This window comes from Echinococcus granulosus (genome assembly GCF_000524195.1).
Source record: "Echinococcus granulosus chromosome Unknown EG_S00015, whole genome shotgun sequence".
Classification (NCBI taxonomy): domain Eukaryota; kingdom Metazoa; phylum Platyhelminthes; class Cestoda; order Cyclophyllidea; family Taeniidae; genus Echinococcus; species Echinococcus granulosus.
Genome location: NW_020170395.1, coordinates 1,281,176 through 1,304,131, shown reverse-complemented (window position 1 = coordinate 1,304,131; position 22,956 = coordinate 1,281,176). Strand labels below are relative to the sequence as shown.

The window sequence follows — 22,956 nt, the reverse complement described above, 5'->3', positions numbered from 1 at the left end:
CTATGACAAAGAGAAAAAGCACTGATAATGCAGCTGCGGGAGTTGCACGACCCTCCACCTTTGAGGTCACCACGGCTGATCTTCAACACCTTATGGAGGCGAGGGGTGCTGCCAGCGTTAAATGCCTTAATGAACGTTATGGTGGAATACAGGGTCTGTGCAGAAAACTCAAGACGTCTACTCATGATGGTAAGCCGTCAGTACCACTTAATGTTCCAAATACCTCTAAATTTTCGATTTTCGGGGAAGCAGAAAAGTGAAACCCTTATAGGATATGCCTGGCCGTCTTTGAAGCAATAATATTTAAAACATCCACTTCTAAATTTACCTCCAGGTTTATCTGGCTCCGATTTCCAAGAGAGGCGGGAGGTCTTTGGCACCAATGTTATTCCACCGAAACCGCCCAAACACTTCTGCACATTGGTGTGGGAGGCCATGCAGGATGTGACCCTCATCATCCTCATTGTCGCCGCTTTTGTCTCTCTTGGTCTCTCACTCTACACCAAATGTAGGTGCATATCTCTCGCCTTCCCGCCCCCTCCCCTGGTCTCTACGTGGGTCTGGATTTTCCTCTCCTTCCTTAGGTTATCAAAAAAAAAGAATCTACTTCTAAATCTGCTGGTTAATTTGTCCGCGATTTATCCAATGCGCACTTACATAAGGTGGTTATTAGCTAGATTGTGTAGCTAACTGAAAAGGTGGCCCAAGCATAATTAGATGCGGTGCAAGTAAACCTACTGTTTCATTTGTTCTGGCGCTTTCAACCCACCTTCCTTTTATGACAGGTCACAGTTTTCTTTTTTGCCTCCCACTTTGCGCCTATCTCAGGCTTCAACTGGCCTCCACAGGAGTTATGCATAATCATCAACAAAGAATGATTACGTCGCTCTAATTGTTATTCTAGCGTACTCTTTCTCGTTAATATCACTTTTATGATCCGTGTTGTCTATTTAAATAATAATTAATCACGATTCGTGTAAATCATTTTACGAAGTCCTTTGGGATAAACATTAAGCCTTATCTCCAAGATGTGCAGGTGGGGGAGGAGCGGGAAGACTCTTGCTCCTACTGAACTTTGATGCTGATGATTTGAGAAAAAAGTCGGCCAGAACCACCCCCCCCTCCCCTCCACCTCCATCTCGGGTTGACGTTTCCTGTTTTTTTTTTCGTCAAAATTTTACCTTACGCTTCTGCAGAATTTTATCGTCATCCTCTGAAAATACACTTCATTTCCAGTGACTTTCGTGACGCTTTTGCATAAAATGGCAGCAATTTTTTGCCTCTCTACAGTGATTAATCGGTTCAAATGCCGACCAAGAAGTGGTACCTTTTTCACCGAAAAAAAAGGAATCTTAGTATTGCGCAGAAATTTACACACATTTCTTGTGCAGCCTTGGGCATGCCTTTGTCGGGAGGGACTTTTATTCACCTCCATTAAATGTGTGCATGCAAGAATGTCGTCAGTGTATCGCCTGTTGCTACTGTCCTCCTTGTCGGTTTGCCTACTTTGAAGGGGAAAATGAAGTCAGTCAACATTAACTCTGAGATGAGCTTCACCATTCATAAAGCAGGCACACGATGGCATGTACTAGCGCCCTGAAATTTGGCAATGCAAAGCAGGGTGTCTGCTCCTGCCCGCTATTGCTTACACCCAGTCGGGCGGTTACTGTTACGACATGTTTAAAGCCTATTTTCTGGTTATTTTAAAATAGACTACCCTAGCGTGTGGGGAGATACCATCTCACTGAAATGCATTATTCATAAAGCATACAAAAGCCCCCTTTTTATTCATCCGAGGACGGTAGAATACTAAATACGGAATGTGGGAAAAAAAAGCAAGGCGGAAATTAGTTCTTCTCCCGCAAACAATGCGGTTGGATGATCTCAGTTGATTAATTATTAATAAGGTGTTTGGTGTGTTTATGTGTTAAATGGAGCAAGAAAAAGCGCTTCTATGCCTACGTGCACAGCACTGTCGTTTACTGTGCTGTAATATACGTCAAACAAAGTTTGTTTACACCATTCTCATCCCTTACACTGTTTGAAGGAAATCCCATGTGTCCAAGGCGAAAGGATGGGAGGGAAAGATTAAAGCCCGCTGTCCATTCAGAAATGGCCAGCAATGTGATGCACCAACAAGTCCTGTGTGTGTGCACGTACGCTTGGTTGGTGTCATCTCGCCAGGGCTTTTGTCTGATTGGAATTCGACAGCCCTCTGCACGCGACGTTTCACATGTCGTTAGTTGGGATTTCGGTAGGGGTTTGCGCCCGTGGGGTATGCATCCGTAGTCCGAATCTATAGAAATTCCAAACTTTCTCCGATCCTCCGTCACCCCTTTCACTTTTCCATTTCGCTTCTGCTTCATAAATCGTTTTTTTTTTCGTACAGTGCTTTCTGCACTTATCTACCCCCATAAAACATCCAGAAATAGGGTAAAAAAACTTTTTGACATGTGGTCCTGTCATTGTCATGAGTCGTTTTTTTCGCTTGATGATTAGCTCTGGCTCTTGGGTGCTGTGTATGTGCTTCGTTTGGTTACAATCAGGTCGGAGTGATCCGATGAATGGACCAAACAAGGGTAGTGCATCTCCAGAATTCCAACTGCTGGACGAATGCTGTTGCGTCAACTTGCATGTCTTCCGGCCCTATTAGATGGTAATTGTTGTTGAATGTCATTTCGTTCTCCCTCACCCCTTCGTTCGCATCTATTCACATATTTGCTCTGTAATTTGCCCTCATGCTGTTTGAGTCCTGAGAAAATGGAACACCGACCCGCATGATTTACTTTAGCATGCTCCAGTCTGTAAACTGAACTTACTCACCTCCCTCATTTGCCTCCTTCTCGCCTCAATCAGCACACGAAGTCGGACTTCCAATCCATGAATATTTTAGCATGAAAAAGTCCCTAGTATTCCATTCCTTTGTACTCCTGCCGCGTGTGGTTGTGTGTTGGGTAATTACTTACTAAAGTCCCTCCTTCCTTCGGGCTTGCGTCCACTGCACTTTGCTGGTTGTTTAATTTTACTATTTTAAGGGAGAAAACAGAAGCAAAAGCTTCCACTTCTGTTTCAGTTCTTTGACATGATTTCCCTACTGTAAAAGAGAAAAAATGTATAAAATAATCTTATACTTGTGGGAGAAAAAGGTGACGACCTTTTTACTACCACAAATGAATTTGGGTCAAATTCCGGTCGCTCCAGTTTGATTTCATCCACTATAAATTTGTCTGTATATTGGTTGCTAAATTTACCTCTCACCTTAACTTCCTTCTTGTCCCTACTTTCGTGTTCTTCGTGTCTGTTGAAATGTCTACACTGTCTATGTCATATTTGAACAGGTTAGGCAAGAGGGAGGGAATGCACGTGCTTAAAAATGTGTTTAGGCATGGTGGCGATAGTCAGTAATCCTCCATTTCTACTGTAAGTATACAAGAGTTTGCGTTTCCTCGTGGATAAATGAAAAAGACGTAGTTGTTTTCTTTTTCATTGACTCAGTCTTATCCTAGTGACTATTGCTTTGCTCAGCCCTGCCCTCTTCTTAGTTTATCGCTTGCTTCGCATGTGCCCAGCAATTTCTGAGCCAATCTAAAACCGCCATATTCACCATTCTCCTCAGCATAATCAAAATTGTCACCATTCCTTTACTTTAAGCTCGTTCGCCTGCTTGCGTGCCCGCCCGCCAGCCAGGCAAGTAGGCAGCCGCTTTATATGCGTTGTTATGCGGGCGGACGGGCGGGCGGGCGGACGAGCAAGCGAACAGGCGTGTGATGTTGATAGTAGACTTGCGCACTCATCCTATTTAGGCCCCTCTCACTCCCCTCCCCCCCCCCCCACTCCTTGCTCTGTGTGTACCGCCATGGCCATCCCATTTTTAATTACCCCACAATAAAATTACAGTAACAAGTTAGGCCTACCTACCTATCACACGCACACACACGCATCATATTTCACAGTGGGACTAGATTGACGCTTCATGCACCACTGATTGACACATCCATGGAAAGAGGCGCCCACGATTTGACAGACGCTGACCAATCCTCCCATGGCTTATCCACCATCTGCAAGATTTTTTTTTGCTTCTTTTTGTCCCTCCACCACCGATTGGGATATTTTTTTTCTGCCCACCGCAAAGGCGATATGGTCCTCTTAATGCATCACCTTTAAATGACGACTGCAGCCAAGTTTTTCGATGCCACTAGAGAAAGCTGATGCCTCATTTTTTTCATGCCTAATTGTACGCCTTCTGTGTGCATTCTTATGCAAATGATGTCTTTGGGGGAGAACAAAGAGACTACTTGATGGTACCAGCGACGGTAATTGGTAAGGTGTGGCCTTGCGATTACCATATAGCAGGCGTTTGTGGAGTCCTCTCACCAAACAATTTATCTGACAGTCCAATAAATAGGGATTAGTAGAGAGGCGGTAGTTTAGCCCATTCCTCCACCTTTACCATTTGACAGCTGCTCTTGTCGCTTGATTACAAAGTAGGGCAACTTTATGACTTTGACTTCGGTGCATTCTTGTACAACCCTGCCTTGGTTTCAACAAATGGGTCATTAAATATGCAGTGTAATTATCCACCTTCCTACTCCTCTCCTATCCTTTTCTGTTCTTTTTTCTCAACCCCCGTGTATACAGATGGGTCTTATCAGAAAAAGGGAGAGAGGGTAGTTTAGTGCAAACAATTCTTTTCGACGCTCATGTATTAAAAGCTATTTGCCGAATTTTTTCCACTTACTTTTTTTTCCAACCTCATTACTCATGAAAAGACGTTGATGTCGCCAGTCAAGACGAGACAGAGGGTGAGGCCGGATGGATAGAGGGAGTTGCTATCCTCGTTGCTGTGGTGGTTGTTGTTCTTGTGGTGGCCTTCAATGATTGGTCTAAGGAGCGTCAATTTCGCGGTTTGCAGAACAAAATTGAATCGGATCACAAATTTGCTGTCATTCGACAAGGTCAACTGGTCCAGCTTCCCATTTCTGACATACTTGTTGGTGATGTATGTCAAATTAAATACGGTGAGTTACCTGTGTGTTTGTCTTCCTTTTTCCTCTCCTATCCCTTCCCATTTAGATTTAACTCTTTGTTTATTTTACTGCCGTAAATTGAAGAATTTGATCTGAAAATTGGCAGACCTTAAGGCTGGTAGTGAGGACCTGAATCGGTGAATTCTCACGTCTCATCTACTTACTCCACCACCATCACCGTTCCCTTCACACCCTCCCCCTCGTCTTCGTTCACTCCAGCCTGCCCGCCTTTGGATCCTTCCGATACTTAGGAACGGCTTTCCGTCTTTGTTGCTCAGACAGTTTTGACAAACGATCTTGTTTGTCTATGCCTATTCCCCACTCTCAACACAATTTTTACCTTAGTAGATAAAAAAAAGTCCCTTTACGTGGTTCTAGCTTTCTGCCCTGTCAAAAGCATCCCTTTGGTATGTTGTGTTTATGGTAGTAGCCCTAGGAGGAGGAGGAGGAGGAGGAGGAGGAGGAGGAAGAGGAGGTCTTGCAAATCCAAGAAGCAACAAGGGAGGAGAAAAGGACCACTCTTTTTCACTCTGCCTTAGGCCTTTCCATCGTCGATGAATCATTCAGCCTTCTTTGTGTCCCCGTTGCTAAGTGCTTTTGGCAGGAAAGTGAATTTTCTTGCTGATTCATTTAGTTGCCTTATTTCACACCCCTTATCACCCATCATTTTGTGGTTCTTTCTTTCCCCGAACGAGGCGAATTTTACACACTTGGGGCTATTTCACATGGAACAAATAACACACCCACGTTCTTTATTGAGGCTTTGTCATCTCTCAGCTACGTGAGAACATCTGACCCGATTATTCAACGTACTGTTTTCGCCAATTAACACTTGGCAATTGAAGTCGTTTAACCCAACTAATTCCCAATCATTTTTATTTTTTGAATTTCACACTGTTCCTCTTTTTTTGTGCCCACCTTAGGAGACCTCCTACCAGCTGATGGTGTCCTTATTCAATGCAATGATTTGAAAATTGATGAAAGCGCATTGACAGGTGAATCGGATCAAGTTAAAAAGAGCGAAACTAAGGATGTCTGTCTCTTCTCTGGTAAGTTTTCAATTGCATATTTTTAGTTCACTTTGGTATTTAATGCACAGCCGCATCGTAAATCATACTGCGGGATTAACCCAGCTTTGCGTGTACGGTACTGGAAAAAATAGTTGTCTTTTTGCAATTATTCCGTTGGAGAGCTACTAGCCCATCCACCTGATACCCGGAGCATGCGTAATTCTGATTGGTCAAGAGGGGGGTGAGTAATTGAAGGGCCAGAGGGGGGAAGCATTTTTAGAGGCCTATTTACCCAAAGCTGCCTTGGGTAGTTTTTTCTCTATTTTTCTTTTGTTGTTCTCCTGAAATTTTCTACTATGCAGTCCTTCTTTTCTGCCCTCGTGCTATCAGGTTTAGGCATGTTCTCATTGTGAGCATTGGATTTCAATAGGCCGCTGCACGTTTGTGGCGGTGAAATTGTGCTTTTCACCTCTCTATGCTTTTGTTGGCATGCATTCTCTTTCTCTCTTACTCAGCGCTAATAGTCCTTCTCAGTGTGAGTGCCAGAATTGAGCAGCCATTTCACTTGTTGAATTGGACGATTCTGTCACCCACCTCAGTAAAACACTGATATTACCGTCCCCAAGGTGATGTATGTGATCTGAAAAGTTGTTAATTCTTTTTCTTACTGACACCAGTAGCCAGTTTCTAAAGGATAGAAAAGCACATCGCGTGGTTAAAAGGGATGATTTATATGCCTGTCGAGGGTTTCCTCAAATTAGTTTCGTCTGTTTAACTGGTGGTTGTTACTGTGGTTTTTGCCTCCCATAAACATAATTAGTAAAACGTCATGAATTCTCGGGTGTCTCTGTCGTGCCATAAAGCTTATCTCTGTCTCATATTGGGAGTTATTGGCGTGTAGGTGTACAGCCGTAATTGCACAAATGACTAGGCCAAGGAGGCATTTGTTCACCTTCGCTGTTATATATGACTGAAAAACAAACCGCTACTTCATCCAATCACTCTTAAGTGTCAGGCTCCACACGTCTACAAATCTGTAGAGATAATTATAATGCAGGTACAGAAGGATTGGTAAAAAGGTTTTTAGGAGGTCTCGTTATAACCAAGATCTACTAATCATGTGTCTGCACTTTTTCCAACTATAAGGCGTTTCATTTGTGTTGTGCATTATACAGCCGTTTTTATCTTGAAAGTGGTCACACCTACATTTTATAAACAAAGCAGTTGTTACTTCTACTTGTTTCTTATAATCAATTAGGATATAAAAACAAGGCAGGAAAATTTCATCACTTGTTTGACTTCTTTATTTTGTCCCCTTTCAGGAACCAACGTAGTGGAAGGATCAGGCCGAATAGTCATAACAGCAGTCGGTGTGAATTCACAAGCTGGCATCATTTTTGCCCTCCTAGGGGCTGCCGATGATGAGGGTGAAAAGAAGAAGGGTAAAGACAAAAAAGGTACCGCCACTTTGTGCCCTAATTTTTTGCATTTTTCATGTGAGGATGATTGGTGGGGTGGCTTCAAAATCAATCCCTCCTCTGTAAAAGGTTAATACGTCAAGTGTTACACGAAGGCCTGTTTGTGAGATAAATCGCCAAACTTTTCGTGGGTAGGAATGAGCCTCAAACAACTGTTTTATCACTTTGCCTGATGCAATTTATGGGGAATTTGCATGCTAGAAGGGAAGGCGAGCTGGAGAGGGAGAGAGTGATAAAGATCCCACTGTGGCGTCTTCCTCATCGCCTCTCGCTAGCGCCAAAATTAATCCCCGTCATGCTCCCAGCTTGGAGATAACTAGGTAACGATAAAATTATTATTCCATTCGTAAAATCTCCTTTACTGCTTTAGCCATATTGCTCAGGCCATAGTTTAAAGGGATGAATGACTGCTCTTTTCTACCTAGTCCAATCTTCGAGAAGGCAGTACTTTTTCTATCAAAAACAAAGCCTATCTCTGCAATCAACCTTTCCTCTGTTTTTTTTATTGATATCCTCTTTTTTTCCAATTTCTCCCATCCTAAGAAAAGTGTTGTTGTTAAACCTCAAAACAGAAGACCATTCTCAACCTGAAGCGGTGGTATTGACCTCTGAGAATACGTCAAGTAGTGTTTTTTTTCTCGTGTTTCTAATTTTAAAATTAATCCGTTTGCTTTTTCTCTTGTTTTCTTTGTGCTTAATCTTTACCTCCTTCCTACCGCATTTGCATATTAACCAGAAGAGTGGAGTTTTGGTGCGTATTTACTGATGTGCCACTGAAATCAGATTGGTTTCAGTTTTTTTCTCTCGTTCCGTTTCCTTCTTCCATTTTATCTTACTCTGCCATTTTTTTCTCACGCCTACTTTTCAGGTGACTCTACACGCGACTCCAAGAAGTCCGATAAGAAGAAAGAAGTGGAGAAGACTCCTGAGACTGTAGCTCTAAAGACAGCTGATGATCAAGCAAAGGATGAGAAAAAGAAAAAAAAGAAGTCAAAATCACGAAAGGAGAAATCGGTTCTTCAAACTAAGCTCACTAAACTTGCCATTCAAATTGGTTATGTGGGTAAGGGTTCGATTCCGCTTAAACGAAATTAAGTAGTAGATGTCCCATTCTCATAATTACTTCTGTAATTGTTTGAATATCATCAATGGTTTGGGTAGACACTCAGCTTTAGTTTGCTATCTTTGACATTCCCAACGAAATTGTTTTGTGGATCGTCTATCCCTCTGTTTCCAAAAGTTACCGTTAACCATAAACTTCCCTACAAATGGGCCATGTCTGGTCACAATCCCTCGGGGTATTTACTACCAGCCTATCCCTCCCTATGTATGGGTGCATATGGGATTGTATGAATTGTTGGTGAAAATGTCGACGGTATTCGCCTTCCTTGGATATGCATTACCCTCTAGGAAGGAGGTAACGGAAAAGCAATTAGAGGGCAAGAGAGTATAGTTAGGGTACTCTTGTGAAAGAATCGTAATTGCTATTGTTTTAACAAGCCTATATAATTTACCTCAACAAAATTATTGCCTGGGAGATTTGGAGGTCAACATCCTGTGTGAAAGTTCGCAATAACTGAAAGGTGAGAACGTGTTTTTTTTGCGGCAACAAATGTAACTTACATCGTGTGCCCGATCGCCTTGTGGTCATAAATCTCTCCCCCATCAATCCATCTCTTCTCAACTCGGGTTGGAGAGTATGAAAAAAAACGGAAGAAAGCAGCTCATTGAAAAAAGAAGCAGCTTAACGCAATGTGTTTATCTGACTTCGAGATCAAAGAGTTCGATTGGCTGTGCTTTCCTCTCTCTAGGTACTGCTGTTGCCGTGCTCACCGTCATAATTTTGGTGCTCAAATTTACAATCGTGACATTCGTGTACGAGAAGGAGCCATGGAACACGGGCAAGCATTTGAAACGTTTGGTAGGCTTCATAATTACCGGTGTCACTGTATTGGTCGTTGCTGTACCTGAGGGTTTACCTCTGGCTGTTACACTCGCTCTCGCCTACTCCGTTCGGAAGATGATGGATGTGAGTTTACTTTTGCTTTAGTAACTATTCTTATTCAAATGGATTCTTTCTGGTTCTCTCTTTCTCTACTTTCGCTCTCTCCTTCCCCCCTCCCCCTCCCGGAAATCACGCTGTGCTTCACTCCTCTCTATGTATTTCCGTCTTGCCCGCTGTAGGCAACTCCTTTAACCTATTTTCACCTCCCTCTCATTTTAGTGAAGAAATATCAACAGATCCTTTTTCTCTTTCTCTTCTTCTCCCTTTTGAGCACCCTACTTATTCCACTATACTCACCTCCAGTCTTTGACTATCACTAATTCAATATACCTTTGCTGCCAAAAGGCTATTTTTCACAATGCCACGCAACTATGGCATGCTTTGGTGCTGTTGTTTTCATCTTAGGTGTTACAAGTTGAGAGGATGGGGGTTAGCAACACGCTTAAAAACTGCACCTATACCTCATATTTTGATTTTTCTCCCTCTACCTCGCTAACAAGAGACTCCCTTTTCCATTTAATTGTCATAGAAGAGGTAAATCCTTCAGAGTGTGGGATTCTATTCCCCTTCCTTTTTGATCATTGTAATCTTTTCTTTTCCCTCTCATGGAGGGAGTAACTTGAAAATAATTTTTGAATAAAAATGGGAGGAATAGTTGGATATGAAGTTTCACTTCCAACCTTGTTTAACCGGAGGCGTGGGGGCCTACTACGAAAGAATGAGCCATAGTTCTCAATTTCAACCAGTTGTGTAATTTTCTTTCCTCGTGCCTCTGACTATTTATAGGACAACAATCTGGTTCGCCATCTGGACGCCTGTGAGACCATGGGCAATGCAACAGCCATCTGTTCGGACAAGACTGGAACACTGACCACGAATCGTATGACAGCGGTACAGTGTTATATGGGTCAGCATCACTACAAGGCTGTCCCCAGTGGAGAAAAATTCCCACCTCCTGTGCTTCAACTACTCAAACAGAGCATACCCATTAATAGTGGCTATACATCCAAACTTCTTGTAAGTACTTTTGGAGAAGTACGTAGAAATTTTTAGTTGGCCGATTGATATGGGATTATTTAAGAAAAGGAAAAAGAGAAAATAGTTTTTTAAATCATTTGTTTTGTCTCCTTGTTAAGTATTGATAGTTGAGTTGCTCGAGAAGGTAGGGTTAGTTCTAGATTCTTAAATAGATTCATTTTTACTGTGACTGTGTTAATTGAATGAGGCAAAGCTATTCCGCTTACCTCCTTCGCCTTTCTTGGCTCGGTGCTACTGCTTGTGAGCACTTAATTATCTTGTGTTCTATTGCCGCTGGCTATTGCAGAGAGAGAAGAGCGCGAAAAAAAGTAGCGCATTATTTTTCATCAGGTCCCTTCATCATACCTCCTCTCTCGTGACAAAATCTTTGGTTAGTGACTTTTTTGACGCATTTAACTAAACTAGGTGAGTTGTATAGTAGTCTAGGTAAATCAGAAAGGCGAAAAATGGCGAAAAAAAGAACAGTAGCCAATTTCTCCTGGCATTTTGATAGTAGGAAGTCCTATTTAATACATGTGGTAGGTCTCATAGTTGCGTGTCTCTTCACTTTGCTGATCCCCTCGAGAAGTTGAATTAATCATCAAGACGTGCTGTCTGGCTTGATGTCTACCCCCCTTCTGCCACCACCACCACCTCATAGCTTGTTAGCTAGGGTGCCGATGGCTTTGTTCGGAGATGCGTCTACTTTTCCCATTTTAGCCTCCACCAAGTCCGGGAGCTTTGCCTCAGCAGGTGGGCAACAAGACAGACTGTGCTCTACTTGGCTTTGTAAATGCCATAGGTGGAAACTACGAAGCTATGCGATCTGAATGGCCTGAGGAGCGCCTCTACAGGGTGTACACCTTTAATTCTGTCCGAAAGTCTATGAGTACTGTCATCAAAGAGGAGAACGGTGACTTCCTCCTGTTTACAAAAGGCGCCTCTGAGATTGTAGCTCGCAAGTAAGTGATCGGCGGTGGCAATGTGACAGGCTTCTTGCTTAAAGGTGCCAAGCCTACTACATCTTTATGATAGGTGTAAGTGGATCTTAGACGCTTCTGGCGAGCCTGTACCCTTCTCCCCAGCCGATCAGGAGCGTCTGACACAAGAGGTCATTGAAGTCATGGCTGGAGACGGTCTTCGAACCATTGGTCTAGCCTATAGACGTTTCAATGCATGTATGTTTGTACCTTCACTATTTTTTATACCTAAAGGCATTTTGTTGAAACTTTAATACGATATTATTTCATAGTCAAAATTTGGTCATCAAATCGAGAGAGAGCACCACTAAAACCATTAGGGAGGAATATTTCGGTTTTCCTCTCCACTTCCACTTCGCCAAGCGCAATAATTTGTTAAAGAATTTTTACGAACTCTATTACCGCATCAGATTATTTCTTTGCTCGAAAGGCAAACATACTGGAAAGACGTTTTGTGACTGACTCACAGACAACTGTCCTTTTTATTTTGTGTATGTAGTGGCTTTGTCAGTTACTACATTCGGCAAATAATTTTGTGGTTAGTGGTGAACATTGAATTGCTCCTTCACGTGGAAAATTAGGACCCTAACCCAAATTAATTCCCTCTGCATAGTTGTGCTCGCAGCTTGTTGAGGCGAGTGATAGGAGTGCTACATGTCAGTTGAGCGAATCAAGCTTAAGTGTGAAGCCCTCCTTTTGGTTTGACAATTTCCCACGTCATTGTGCTTGACACGACAGTTGTCCGAGTCTAATGGAAGACATGAGAGGACAGAGGATAGAAGGTAGTTTTATTTTCATTACTTATTTCACGAATCTGCGGGTGTTATTGTTTGCACTGGCTAGCAATATGAACTCACCACTGTTGACGATGCAGTTTGAGAGAGATATGGCTATGCAGTCGAGGGATCAATCCGTTCTCCCTCTGCCGGTTTCCTTTGAAAACAGAAAAAAATGAAAATCAAGTAAGATAACTTTTGTCATCCTTGCCTTGGTGTAAACCTTACTCTCTCTGCTTTGTCGTAGTCCAAACTGAAATCGTCCGGTTGTTTGTCAAACTTCATTTTACCTGGAGACTCGACCGTGAGGAGGAACTTGATCTCCATTGAGAAGTAGATCTACTCGTAACACTCTGTTTCTGTGTCTAGATTTTACAACCACCTTCACTTCTACTGGATGACAGTCCAGCAGAACCAATTGACAAATCACTCGATGTCATCTTAACTATCCCATTTCTGATTGGACGGTGATTGAACTTCTGTTACTCCTTTTATTTAGCCGAAGGTGAGCCAAACTGGGACGATGAGGATACTGTCATAAATAATCTGACATGCATCGGTATTGTGGGTATTGAGGATCCGGTGCGTCCAGAAGTACCACCAGCCATTCGTCAATGTCAGAATGCTGGTATTACAGTACGCATGGTGACAGGTGACAACGTGAATACTGCACGTTCGATTGCCACTAAGTGTGGTATTCTTCGTCCTGGTGAAAATTTCCTCGTTCTCGAGGGTCAAGATTTCAATCGTCGCATACGTGATAAGGTTACCGGACAGGTGAAACAGGAGCTCTTCGATAAGGTTTGGATGAATCTTGCTGTTTTGGCACGGTCAAGTCCTCAGGTGAGCACATTCATTTCACCGTACTATCAGTAACCCATGTGAAGGTGGAGAAGTAAACCCACATTGTACTAGATCTCTCTTCCACTTTCTGATGACATCATTCTAATTGTGGATGGTCAAATTTGTGGTAGTAATATCTCGAAAAACAAATCATTTGACAGGTGTAGATATTAGGTGATATAATGAGAGCTACAGTGACAGAGAGCGAGTGAGAATTTTACTAAAATAAGGGAATTTGAAAGCTGAAACTTTTCTTTACCTAGGACAAATACGTTTTGGTAAGCGGTATCATCAAAAGTCGCAAGGGGCCCCAACGTCAAGTGGTCGCTGTTACCGGTGATGGTACAAACGATGCACCGGCTCTTAAACGGGCTGATGTCGGCTTTGCTATGGGTATTGCCGGCACGGATGTAGCAAAAGAGGCCTCTGATATCATCCTCACTGATGACAATTTCACCAGTATTGTCAAGGCTGTCATGTGGGGTCGTAATGTCTACGACTCGATTGCGAAGTTCTTGCAATTCCAACTTACCGTCAACGTGGTTGCCATCGCTGTCGCATTTATTGGTGCAGCTTTTGTTTCTGTAAGTTGGCCTGGTGGTTGGTGTCACTCTGCGGGGAGTGATAAATCTGGAAGTAGCCGGCAAACTGGTAGTGGGTCTGTGTTTGTACGTTCCCGTAGGTTTAGATAGATCCATATGTTCCCCAATGAATGTATTTTTTCCAATATGGGAAGGCATTAAGTGTTTACCAAATGTTGATACTTCTGTTGTAAACTGTCTCTTGCCAATTTGTCAACTAGGTTATGACACGGGTGGGCTGAGAGACGATTAGTGGCATCAGCTAAAGTTTATTCCCTCTTTCACCCACCCATTAAGGACAGTCCACTAAAGGCCGTGCAAATGTTGTGGGTCAACTTAATCATGGATACATTGGCATCACTGGCTCTGGCGACAGAATTACCGACACCGGAATTGTTGGAGAGGCAGCCCTACGGTCGAACTTCTCCACTTGTCAGTCGAAGTATGCTCAAAAACATCCTTTTACATGCCGCCTATCAACTGGCTGTCATTATGGGTCTCCTCTTCGCAGGTGAGTTTCTCTTTTCAGTTTACCAATGCGGCTTTTCCTGTCATTGAAACATAGTGGGGACCGGAGACAAGTGCGAGAAGAATGCTGCGTCATTTAATAAAAACACAAACATAAATAGGTAGAGAGTTGACCATTCAGGCTCATTTCTAGTTACTGCAATTAAATCAGCCACACACACGCACACTCCCTTCAACCATATATTTGGAGAACTCGCTGGCAAAATGCCAATTTTTTTCTTTGTAATGCTGAATTACTACTGATATGGGGCTGTTGACATTGACAAGACTGCTGATGTATCACCTTTTTCTTGGTTTTGGTTCCTCCCCACCCGTGTCCGCTTTTCTCCACTTCTAGCCCAGCTTATCAGATTGTTTCAAGCTGTTGAGCTGTTCTAAACTCAACAGCTTGAAAGGGTGGGGAAAAGGTGATTCTTCATTCCTCTGTGTATATGTAGAAGGTGTTGACCATTTCAAATTTCTACCCGTTAAGTGAGTCATTTGAGTGTACCACGTAAAATAATAAACCCTAATTGAAAGATAATTAAATCCGATTGCATAAAAGGTAATTTTGATTGTTCGATACCCCCATTTTGCTACCATTACGCCCAAATTGGGTAATTTCTCCATTCCCCCTCCTCCCCCCTCCCATCCCAGTGACTGAAGGTTGTTTCAGTTAATCAGTCGTTTTTTCTCCCCCACCGCAATTGAGGGAGGCGGGGGAGGGGAGCAAGGGCAATAACTCCATTTGGCGACTAAATGTGATCCGTAATGGTGCCCCCACCTCCTCCCAATGCAAGCCTCTTTTCATCTGTCGTAAAGATTATGTCTGACAGGAAGTTAATTAATTACCTAATTAGTCATTTGATGCCAGAGTTACAATCCTTTATTTATCGCCTGTCAGTGTGTTCTGACTTCTGATTATTTACTCATAAGATAGAGGACAAACAACTTATTACACAGCGTCATCAGCTCCCTATTTAAAGGTAATTTGTTTTACTCTTTTGAAGGAGTGTTTATGCCCATGTTATAAAGCGCCTCTGCCGCCTCAGTTAGGATATGTTAGGTACGGAAATCTCCTCTCCGTAAGGAATCTATAAATAGGCAGGAGGGGCTTCTATTTTTCCCACTTTTTTTTTCATTTAACAGATACATTAATTGCAAAAAGGAGAAGGAGAGGTGAAATCACTTCTGCTTGACAAACTGGTTGTCAATACATGCTGTCACTGAGTTGAAGGTGATCGCCAAAATGTGTGAGCCAGAGGAGGTAGAGTGTTAACTTCTCCTGCAATGTGGATTTTACGAGTGCATCATCAAAAAGTAGGCAAAAAAATTTCCAAGAAAGCTAATCGCCTTAAGCAAAATGCCAAATGCCTCAAATCCTCGTCACACGATATCCGAGTCCGGTTAATTCTATGACAGGTGTCTTGACAGCTGTCAGGACGGAGGGCTGTAAGCGCAATGCATCTATGGTTAATAATTCAGTCGCTTACTTTAAAAAATCTCAAGAATATTTGCATCTTTTTCCCCTTGAATTTGGACTATGCAATACTACCGCCGCCACCTGTTCACCCTCCATTCCTTTTTTTCCTCTTTTCCACCTCCAGGCGAGTACATATTGGAGTGTGACAGTGCACGAGAACTCGTTGCCAATGGGATATCTAAACCGACTCAACATTTCACAGCCATCTTCAATTCCTTTGTGTTGATGACTCTCTTCAATGAACTAAATGCTCGCAAAATTCATGGTCAACGCAATGTCTTCAGTGGAGTCTTTCGCAATTGGATCTTCCTTATCATCTGGATTGCTACTATGGTGTTACAGATAATTATTGTTGAATTTGGTGGCTATGCTTTCTCCACCCACGGTCTTGACTTGAATCAATGGATGTGGTGCCTCTTCTTCGGTATTGGCGAACTTGTTTGGGGCCAGGTTAGTTATTGTAAAAAGTCCTGTACTCATTATTTTTGTCTGCTATAGCGTCTTTGCTGCTCAGACACCATTGAATTTTTTGCTCTCCACCTATTTTGTGAGGCGGGATGAGCTTGGTGTTGGTCTTAGGGCAGATTCGTAGTCGCCTTTTTTCGGGATCAAGCGTCAATATGATTGGATGGCAAAGATAATGATAGCAGATCCTACACCCCGCCCCGCCCCTCCCCTCCACCTCCCACTCCCCTACTGCTCTCCATCCTCCCACCCCGTCTCCTTGCTTGCGTTAGATTTAAAGATAAATTATAATTGAGGTTTAATTTGTTTACAGACCATCAAGCTTAGCTCTTATATTACATTATACGCTCATTCTGTATGCGATTCCTACCTTCTTTTATAATCAGTAATCGTTATTCATTTTAATCATTACTACAGCTAGTGATCTCAGTGCCCGACTCTATTATTCCCGAATGCAAACGACGCAAGTTGGCAGAACAGGCAGCAGAGGAGGAGTTGGAAGAGGAAGAAGAGGATATTGAGGCCGAGCCCTCGGGCACTCCATCGGAGGAGGAAGAAGCCGCTGTCAAAGGTCAAATTCTCTGGCTCCGTGGTCTTAACCGTCTTCAAACTCAGGTAATTCGATTCACTAAGTCCATACTGATGGCTTGTCACTCTCAACTAATGTTAAGCAACACTTTTTCGTCCCTTTTTAATAGTTGCCTAAGCATTCTTAATTTTTTCTATCTTTTAAATTGTTTTTAAAAGAGTACCTTCGAACTTGCTATCTTGTCAGATCGCTAAGGGGGATGAGCCTTTGTCAAAAATGCCTGTCAACATTCACTGCTCAGGGTGTAGCGCTGTAGAAGTACTTGGTCTAGATTAATCATGCATTAAAAGAAAAAAACCGTTTAAACCTGCCTGTTTTTCGACAGAAAGGCATCTCCTTCTTTTGGTCCCTCTTCCCTTCCCCGCCCACTTAAGTGGTGTACCTCACTTCCAAAAGGCGGGGATTTAAAATCCCCTTCATTGTTTAAAACAAACGACTTTTTTTTTCTTTTCCACCAGTGTTGATGATGCATTTGATCACTTTCATCCTCTCTAAGTGCTTTGTATGCATTTCAGCAAGCACGGGTCAGTTTTTTTTGCTACTTTAATGAAGTGTTCATGTGAACTTATATCTAATCACCACTGGTTTGAGTCGATCTGTACAAATATTTATTTTCTACCCAACAATTTGCTTTGTGCGTGTCTCTGTGTATATATACACTTTCACCGATGGCTTAATGAAATATTTACCTTATCTTCCCTTTCCTATTCCCATCCATACTCGCTTGCGCGTAGATGCAAACTGTAAGTATTGTCTATGTGCACCCTCACCCCATTGTTCCCTCCCCCCCCCCTCCCTCCCTCTTCGGCGTTCTGCCTCATCCGCTATCTCTCCTCACCCCTACCTCGTATGATTCCCCCCGGTAGGTGCGATCAGTTGCGCGCCAGTCATGCCTACCTGTCTAGAGAGATACTCGCCTAGTCCAGCCTAGCCTAGCCTTGCCCGCCTCCCGCCCCATTCCATTTGGTCTCGTTCCGTCATGCCGTATCCTCCCTTGCCCTTAGTTGCTTGCTTTATTACCTCACTCTGTCTGCTTGCGCCTAAAGCCCATTAAAAGAATTCTTTTGCCCTCTCACCTACACTACTTTCCCCGTGGTGTACTCTCTTGGGATCTCCCATATCTCCATCGGCTTTGCGGTTGACATCTTCTTCATTATTTGTGTGTTAGTTCCTTATCCGGTTGGATGCGGAATGGAATGGACGGAATGCACGAGCCCTCCTAACTGTTGTTTGTTCCTGCTGGAGCTACTAGCTAGTGGCTTAATTCCCAGCCTCTGTATGACCTTTACGAGAGAGGGGACCATATCATCTTGCGCCATAGTTTTTTGGTCTTTAGCGTGCGGTCATTTAAGTTGAATAGCCATTTGCTGTTTCAGGCTCTAAGTGGTGACAAAGCGGCATCACACAATGCCCATGCACACTGGAGAAGGGGCTTTCTCGAATCCATGGCAGTTTACTTTGATCCATGCCTACGCCTACTGTTGTTTGTCATGCTTCCGTAACTAGAGAGGCACTATGGCTTCACAACCAGGTCTGATAGCATCAGACAAACAAGGAAAGGGAAAAAGATAACCCCTCGAGCGGTCGAGCCATTTTTTCAAATTTCCTCTTTGAAGATTTTAAGGTTGTTTGTGAAGGAGCTGTTTTTTTCTCGGAAGTCCAGCTTATTTTAGCCACTGGGAACTATCCTAATTGCAATATAAAAGTATTTTTTCCACTCCTCGCTACCCCACCTCCACCATTTGCAATTAATGGAGAGGGTTTCAGATGCACACTAATTCGGAAACAACAACTTTTCTTAGATTAATCAGACCCTTAACGCATTTCACCGTCGATCCTTCCTCTTGAGTCGACCACCTAATGTTGAACGCTTTCCTGCTGCTTATTCTCTGAAAGGGCACTGTTTAACTGCTGCTCCATTTAAACTGTCTTTGCGTAGTCTCACCGCTTCCTCCCCTCCTCCACCTCCCGTCCACCCCACCCCCTCCCCCCTACCGTGCACAGCAGCAAAGAAGGAGAAAAAATAATGGGCATTTGAACCTAATAACATGCCTCTCTTACTTTCATTCTACAAGGAATTTTGGATAAAAGTTAGTGCAACTCCTCCTCCTCCTCCTCCTCCTCGTTGCATACTTCGGATTCTTGTTATTTCTTTAATTGTGTTTTCTCCTCGTTCATTGCCATTTACCATAGTTTCTTTTTCCTACTTTATTATTAGTCTTGCATTGTTTTTAATTAATTTCGCCTCTTTACAGTTGATATATGCAGGCAGATACTTTGTACGAGCCAAGGAAACAATACCTCCTGTCTGTGTCTATACAGTGTATCAATTTAATGGAGATGACGGTGGGAAAAAAGGATTGAGGAGTGTATGACGCTGCCTCTAAATCATTCTACTATCACGTTTCCAGTACTGATACTGTTTGGGAGGAGGTAGTTTTGGGGAAATTGTGGTAACTATGCGTCTAAAGTGCTTAGGAATTCGGCAAACGAATCAATTAACGCGCTTCAATCTGATTGGTTGGGAAGGCGTCTCGCTATGAAGTTTGCGTATTTTTTTTCCCCTTTCATGTTTTTAATACTTTTACCCTTTTATTAATGTAAATTAAGATAGTATGAACACTCACTTCGTATCTGCACCATTTGTCACCACTTTGCAGACACAAATTATGGCCGAAGTAAGTTTATTATCCAAGTCACCGCAACCAGGAGGGTCCGGGCTCGGAGCCTCATCACTAATGTGACACTGGAAGATTACATGTCACAGCACTCTTTGTTGTCTAGATTTTGTGTTATAACAGGCAGTTGTCCGAGCTGGTAGCAGTGATTCCACATTTATTTGTGCATGAACTGCATGCTAGCTTTGTTTAGTCTATCTAGCAACAGGCGAGATTGAATAACTTAGCTACTAACTCCGTCAGTATAACACCTAGGTTTGGCTAAAAATTCAGCCTTAGAGTACTTTGGTGTAGTAGTGTGAGCACACATACCACACTACATAGGGGTTTTTAGAGCTGGTTAACACCAGAACGTCCCCTACACTATTAGTTCGTGTTGTACTGTGTTGGTGTGGCCTTATTTTGCTTTCAGTGTTTGTTTTTAAGTGCTTTCCCACGTTAGTCTACCTCCGCCTTCCCTCTCCTCTTTTTCATCGTTCGATTAATTTGTTTATTTTCCTCCTTTTCTGTCTCTGTCTCTCCATAATCCATCAGCTCAAAGTTGTCAACGCCTTTCGTATGGGCTTAGACGCGCGGTACGATAGTGAGCAGCGCAAGAGCCTCACAGCAATCGCTTTCAGGCAGAGGCAGAGCCAATCCACGGACTATGCTGATGCCGATGCTGGCAGCGGTAGTGTGAGATCCTCAGCACGCAACCGCGAAAGAAGCGAGGAGGCCGAGGGAGAGGACGGTTTTTCCCGCTCCAGCAAGCGAACGGAACAGGCCCTGTTGCATTAATTACATCAAAAAGTGAGGATTACAGTAATAACTCTTGGAGGAGATAAAGATTACCACAGACATAAACCTTTACCCACTCATATATAAACACATAAGCACTCACACCTACATATCTTGCTTCTCCTCCAGTCGCTCTCAGCCTGTAGCAGCTGCCTTACCCTCACCTTACTCTACCTGCGAGCAACAATGAAAGCCCAGCAAGAGTGTCCTTGACCTCGAATTCTGTCTGGCGATACGCGTGTATACTCATGACTCCGAGCCCACCACTTTCCTGATTCATGCATATTTGTGTTGTCGGATCGACAATAGGTGATCATATTTTAGTTATTAATTTACATTGTCGCTCGTGTCTCCCTTTGTTTATTCATCGCTCCTTTTCTACGAGACGATTACATGCAATTTCTACTTTGTGTGTAGCAGACCTTTCTCTCTCTCCCTCCTTTCTTTTGCTATACCTATCTATCTCACATATATGTATATGTAAATATACATATATATCTATACATACATATATATAACTGCTTATGCGGAGATGACAAAAGTAGCCTTTTTTCTAAACGTGTTGCTCCTCCACCCTTTTGCTTCATGTCCACCCACCCCCTTGATTTACTCGGTTTAAGCGAAGCTACGTCTTCTGTACCAACTTTGCTTCGATTTTTGCCAAGCTTGGATCCGTTACTATTACAACTACTACTATGACAAATTCTCTCCCCTCATTATTACGACTTTCACCCTAACTCCATCCTCCTCCGATCTCCTATATCGCGATTGCTTTATTCCTCCTCTCGCGTTGTTGCCGCCGGGCTCCGATGCTATCCTCTCACTAAATTTTTTGAATGCCTTATGCTGGTCGCCTGTTTCTTCAATTGAACCACACTTATAACGCCAGTATGTGATGTGAAATAATCTTTTCAAACCTATTCTTGTTGGAGGATTGAACTGGGTCAGTCTGTGGGCTTTATTTTTGTGGCAAGGAACCCTGAGATGGGAAATGGATGAGCGATTAGGAGAATTGTATAGGGTGTAAGGAGTCGATTTAACTGGATGTAATGGGCATTGCCCACTCACCTACTTTGTAATTGTGATAGAGAAAAACAGTAGGAGCTTAATACACGGGGTTCTCGATGAGAGTATTGCTTAGAAGGAAATCTCACGCCCACTGAGTACACAGAAGATAGGTAAGATAGCCTCTCCACCCAAGTAGCCATTTTGGAATTTGATGTTTAGCTAAGTGGCGGCCAAAATTGCATTACAGTTAGGTCGGGAAACATTTTGGAAGGGGAAAAAATTGGTTTGGTGCACACACTCAAGAGCGTCCCAAATTCCCCACCGCCACTTGCTGGCTGTTATTCGACTGGATCAGACAAAGTACACTTTTACGCAGTATGCAATTACTAAGCGGATTTTCTGGTAAGGGGAAGTGTTTAGAATATTTCGTGCCTGTCAAAGCACTATGGATAACGTTTGATTTGTGGATTTAGCCCGTAAACTGTCAAGGTATTAGTGTCAGCGCTACTCATGCGCCATGTCTGAAACCGATTGTATCTTAAAATAGACTTCTTCAGTAGAAAGGTAAAGGAACCAGTAAAGTGGAAGGCGTTAGTTGTGCAAGGCAACATGACAATCTAATGAATGCATGTGGTTTGACTTACGGTGACCCCAAAGAGGGGGGAGGGATGGTATCTAGATGATATGATTTAGCAGTGACCTTAGAAGGGTGATAGGGTGCATTTAAGCCAATGTTCGTGCCACTGCAAAGTTTAGAACGGCATAGTGGTCTCAGCTGATATGATAAAGGCGCCTACCGACCGTTGGAAGGCCAACGCAGAAACGTTCATTTGAAGAAAGATCGCTTTACCCGTCAATGAATCTAAGCTGTGGAATCAATCGTAAAGCTTCAATTCCTTGTTCAACTCTCGGTTTCGGTAACGGGCTACATTGAGTCCCGCCATTGTGCCTCCAGCAAGTGCCCAAACCTCCGGACCCTGCCAGTAGTGATCAAGACCATCAATAAAACGCGTTCTGCGAAGTCGTGAAGCGCGCCAAAGATAATAAGGAAAAAGCCTTAAAAAGATGGTATAAGTAAAAATGGCCTTTTTGCCCACCAAATTAGAAGAGTAAATAGTACTCACAAATTCAAACTCGATTCTTAGTAACACATTGCTCTAGAACCTTGATACTATATTTTGATGCGTTCTGAACTACAACGCACATGGGTAACCACATTCACTAATTTTCTACTAAAAATCTGTTGCGCTGAAAAACTAAAATATATTGATTCTTATGTTTGCTCCGTTTTTCGACCGTATCTGTATTTATGGGCTTTATTCTAAGTGAAATTGCCAAAACCATCTGACCTTTAAGTACTTGTATAAGGATTCGTTACCCCTGTGTCAAACCGAAAAATCGGAAAATAAAATTGCTACAACGAAATACGGCATTTTACTTTAAATACGGCAACTTTTCTGATAAGTTTTAATGAACAAATGCATTCGCAAATTTTGAGGCGAGTTAGTATACGATTGGTTGGTTGAGCCCCGCTAAATTAAAAAGCCTTCGATGTCGTTGGTTTGTTCTCAAAATTTTGTGCACTTTTGTTTGAAACTCACATATTTTTATGAATGCGCAACATGGCAATTGAACTCATCAATGAAAAGCATTGCTGTACCATGAAATTTGATCATATCGTACCTTGCTTTTATAATAATCACTTGAAAGACCAGTATGGGATTGGAGAGAT

General features: G+C 42.8%; 1 protein-coding gene across 1 annotated transcript; it reads left to right on the top strand. All coding sequences in view use genetic code 11, as the record gives it.

The window, feature by feature from the left end:
- Positions 1-2: 2 nt before the first annotated feature.
- On the top strand, positions 3-20,216 carry EGR_03132 (Plasma membrane calcium-transporting ATPase 3; the record flags this gene model as incomplete). Its single annotated transcript, XM_024492381.1, has 16 exons — positions 3-189; positions 335-508; positions 4,770-5,018; positions 5,951-6,076; positions 7,360-7,494; positions 8,384-8,574; positions 9,212-9,544; positions 10,307-10,537; positions 11,258-11,499; positions 11,573-11,715; positions 12,793-13,136; positions 13,400-13,720; positions 14,015-14,228; positions 15,832-16,157; positions 16,590-16,787; positions 19,974-20,216. The coding sequence occupies 16 exons, from the start codon at positions 3-5 to the stop codon at positions 20,214-20,216; spliced, it is 3,657 nt and encodes a 1,218-aa protein (XP_024353307.1).
- Between the last annotated feature and the right edge of the window lie 2,740 nt (positions 20,217-22,956).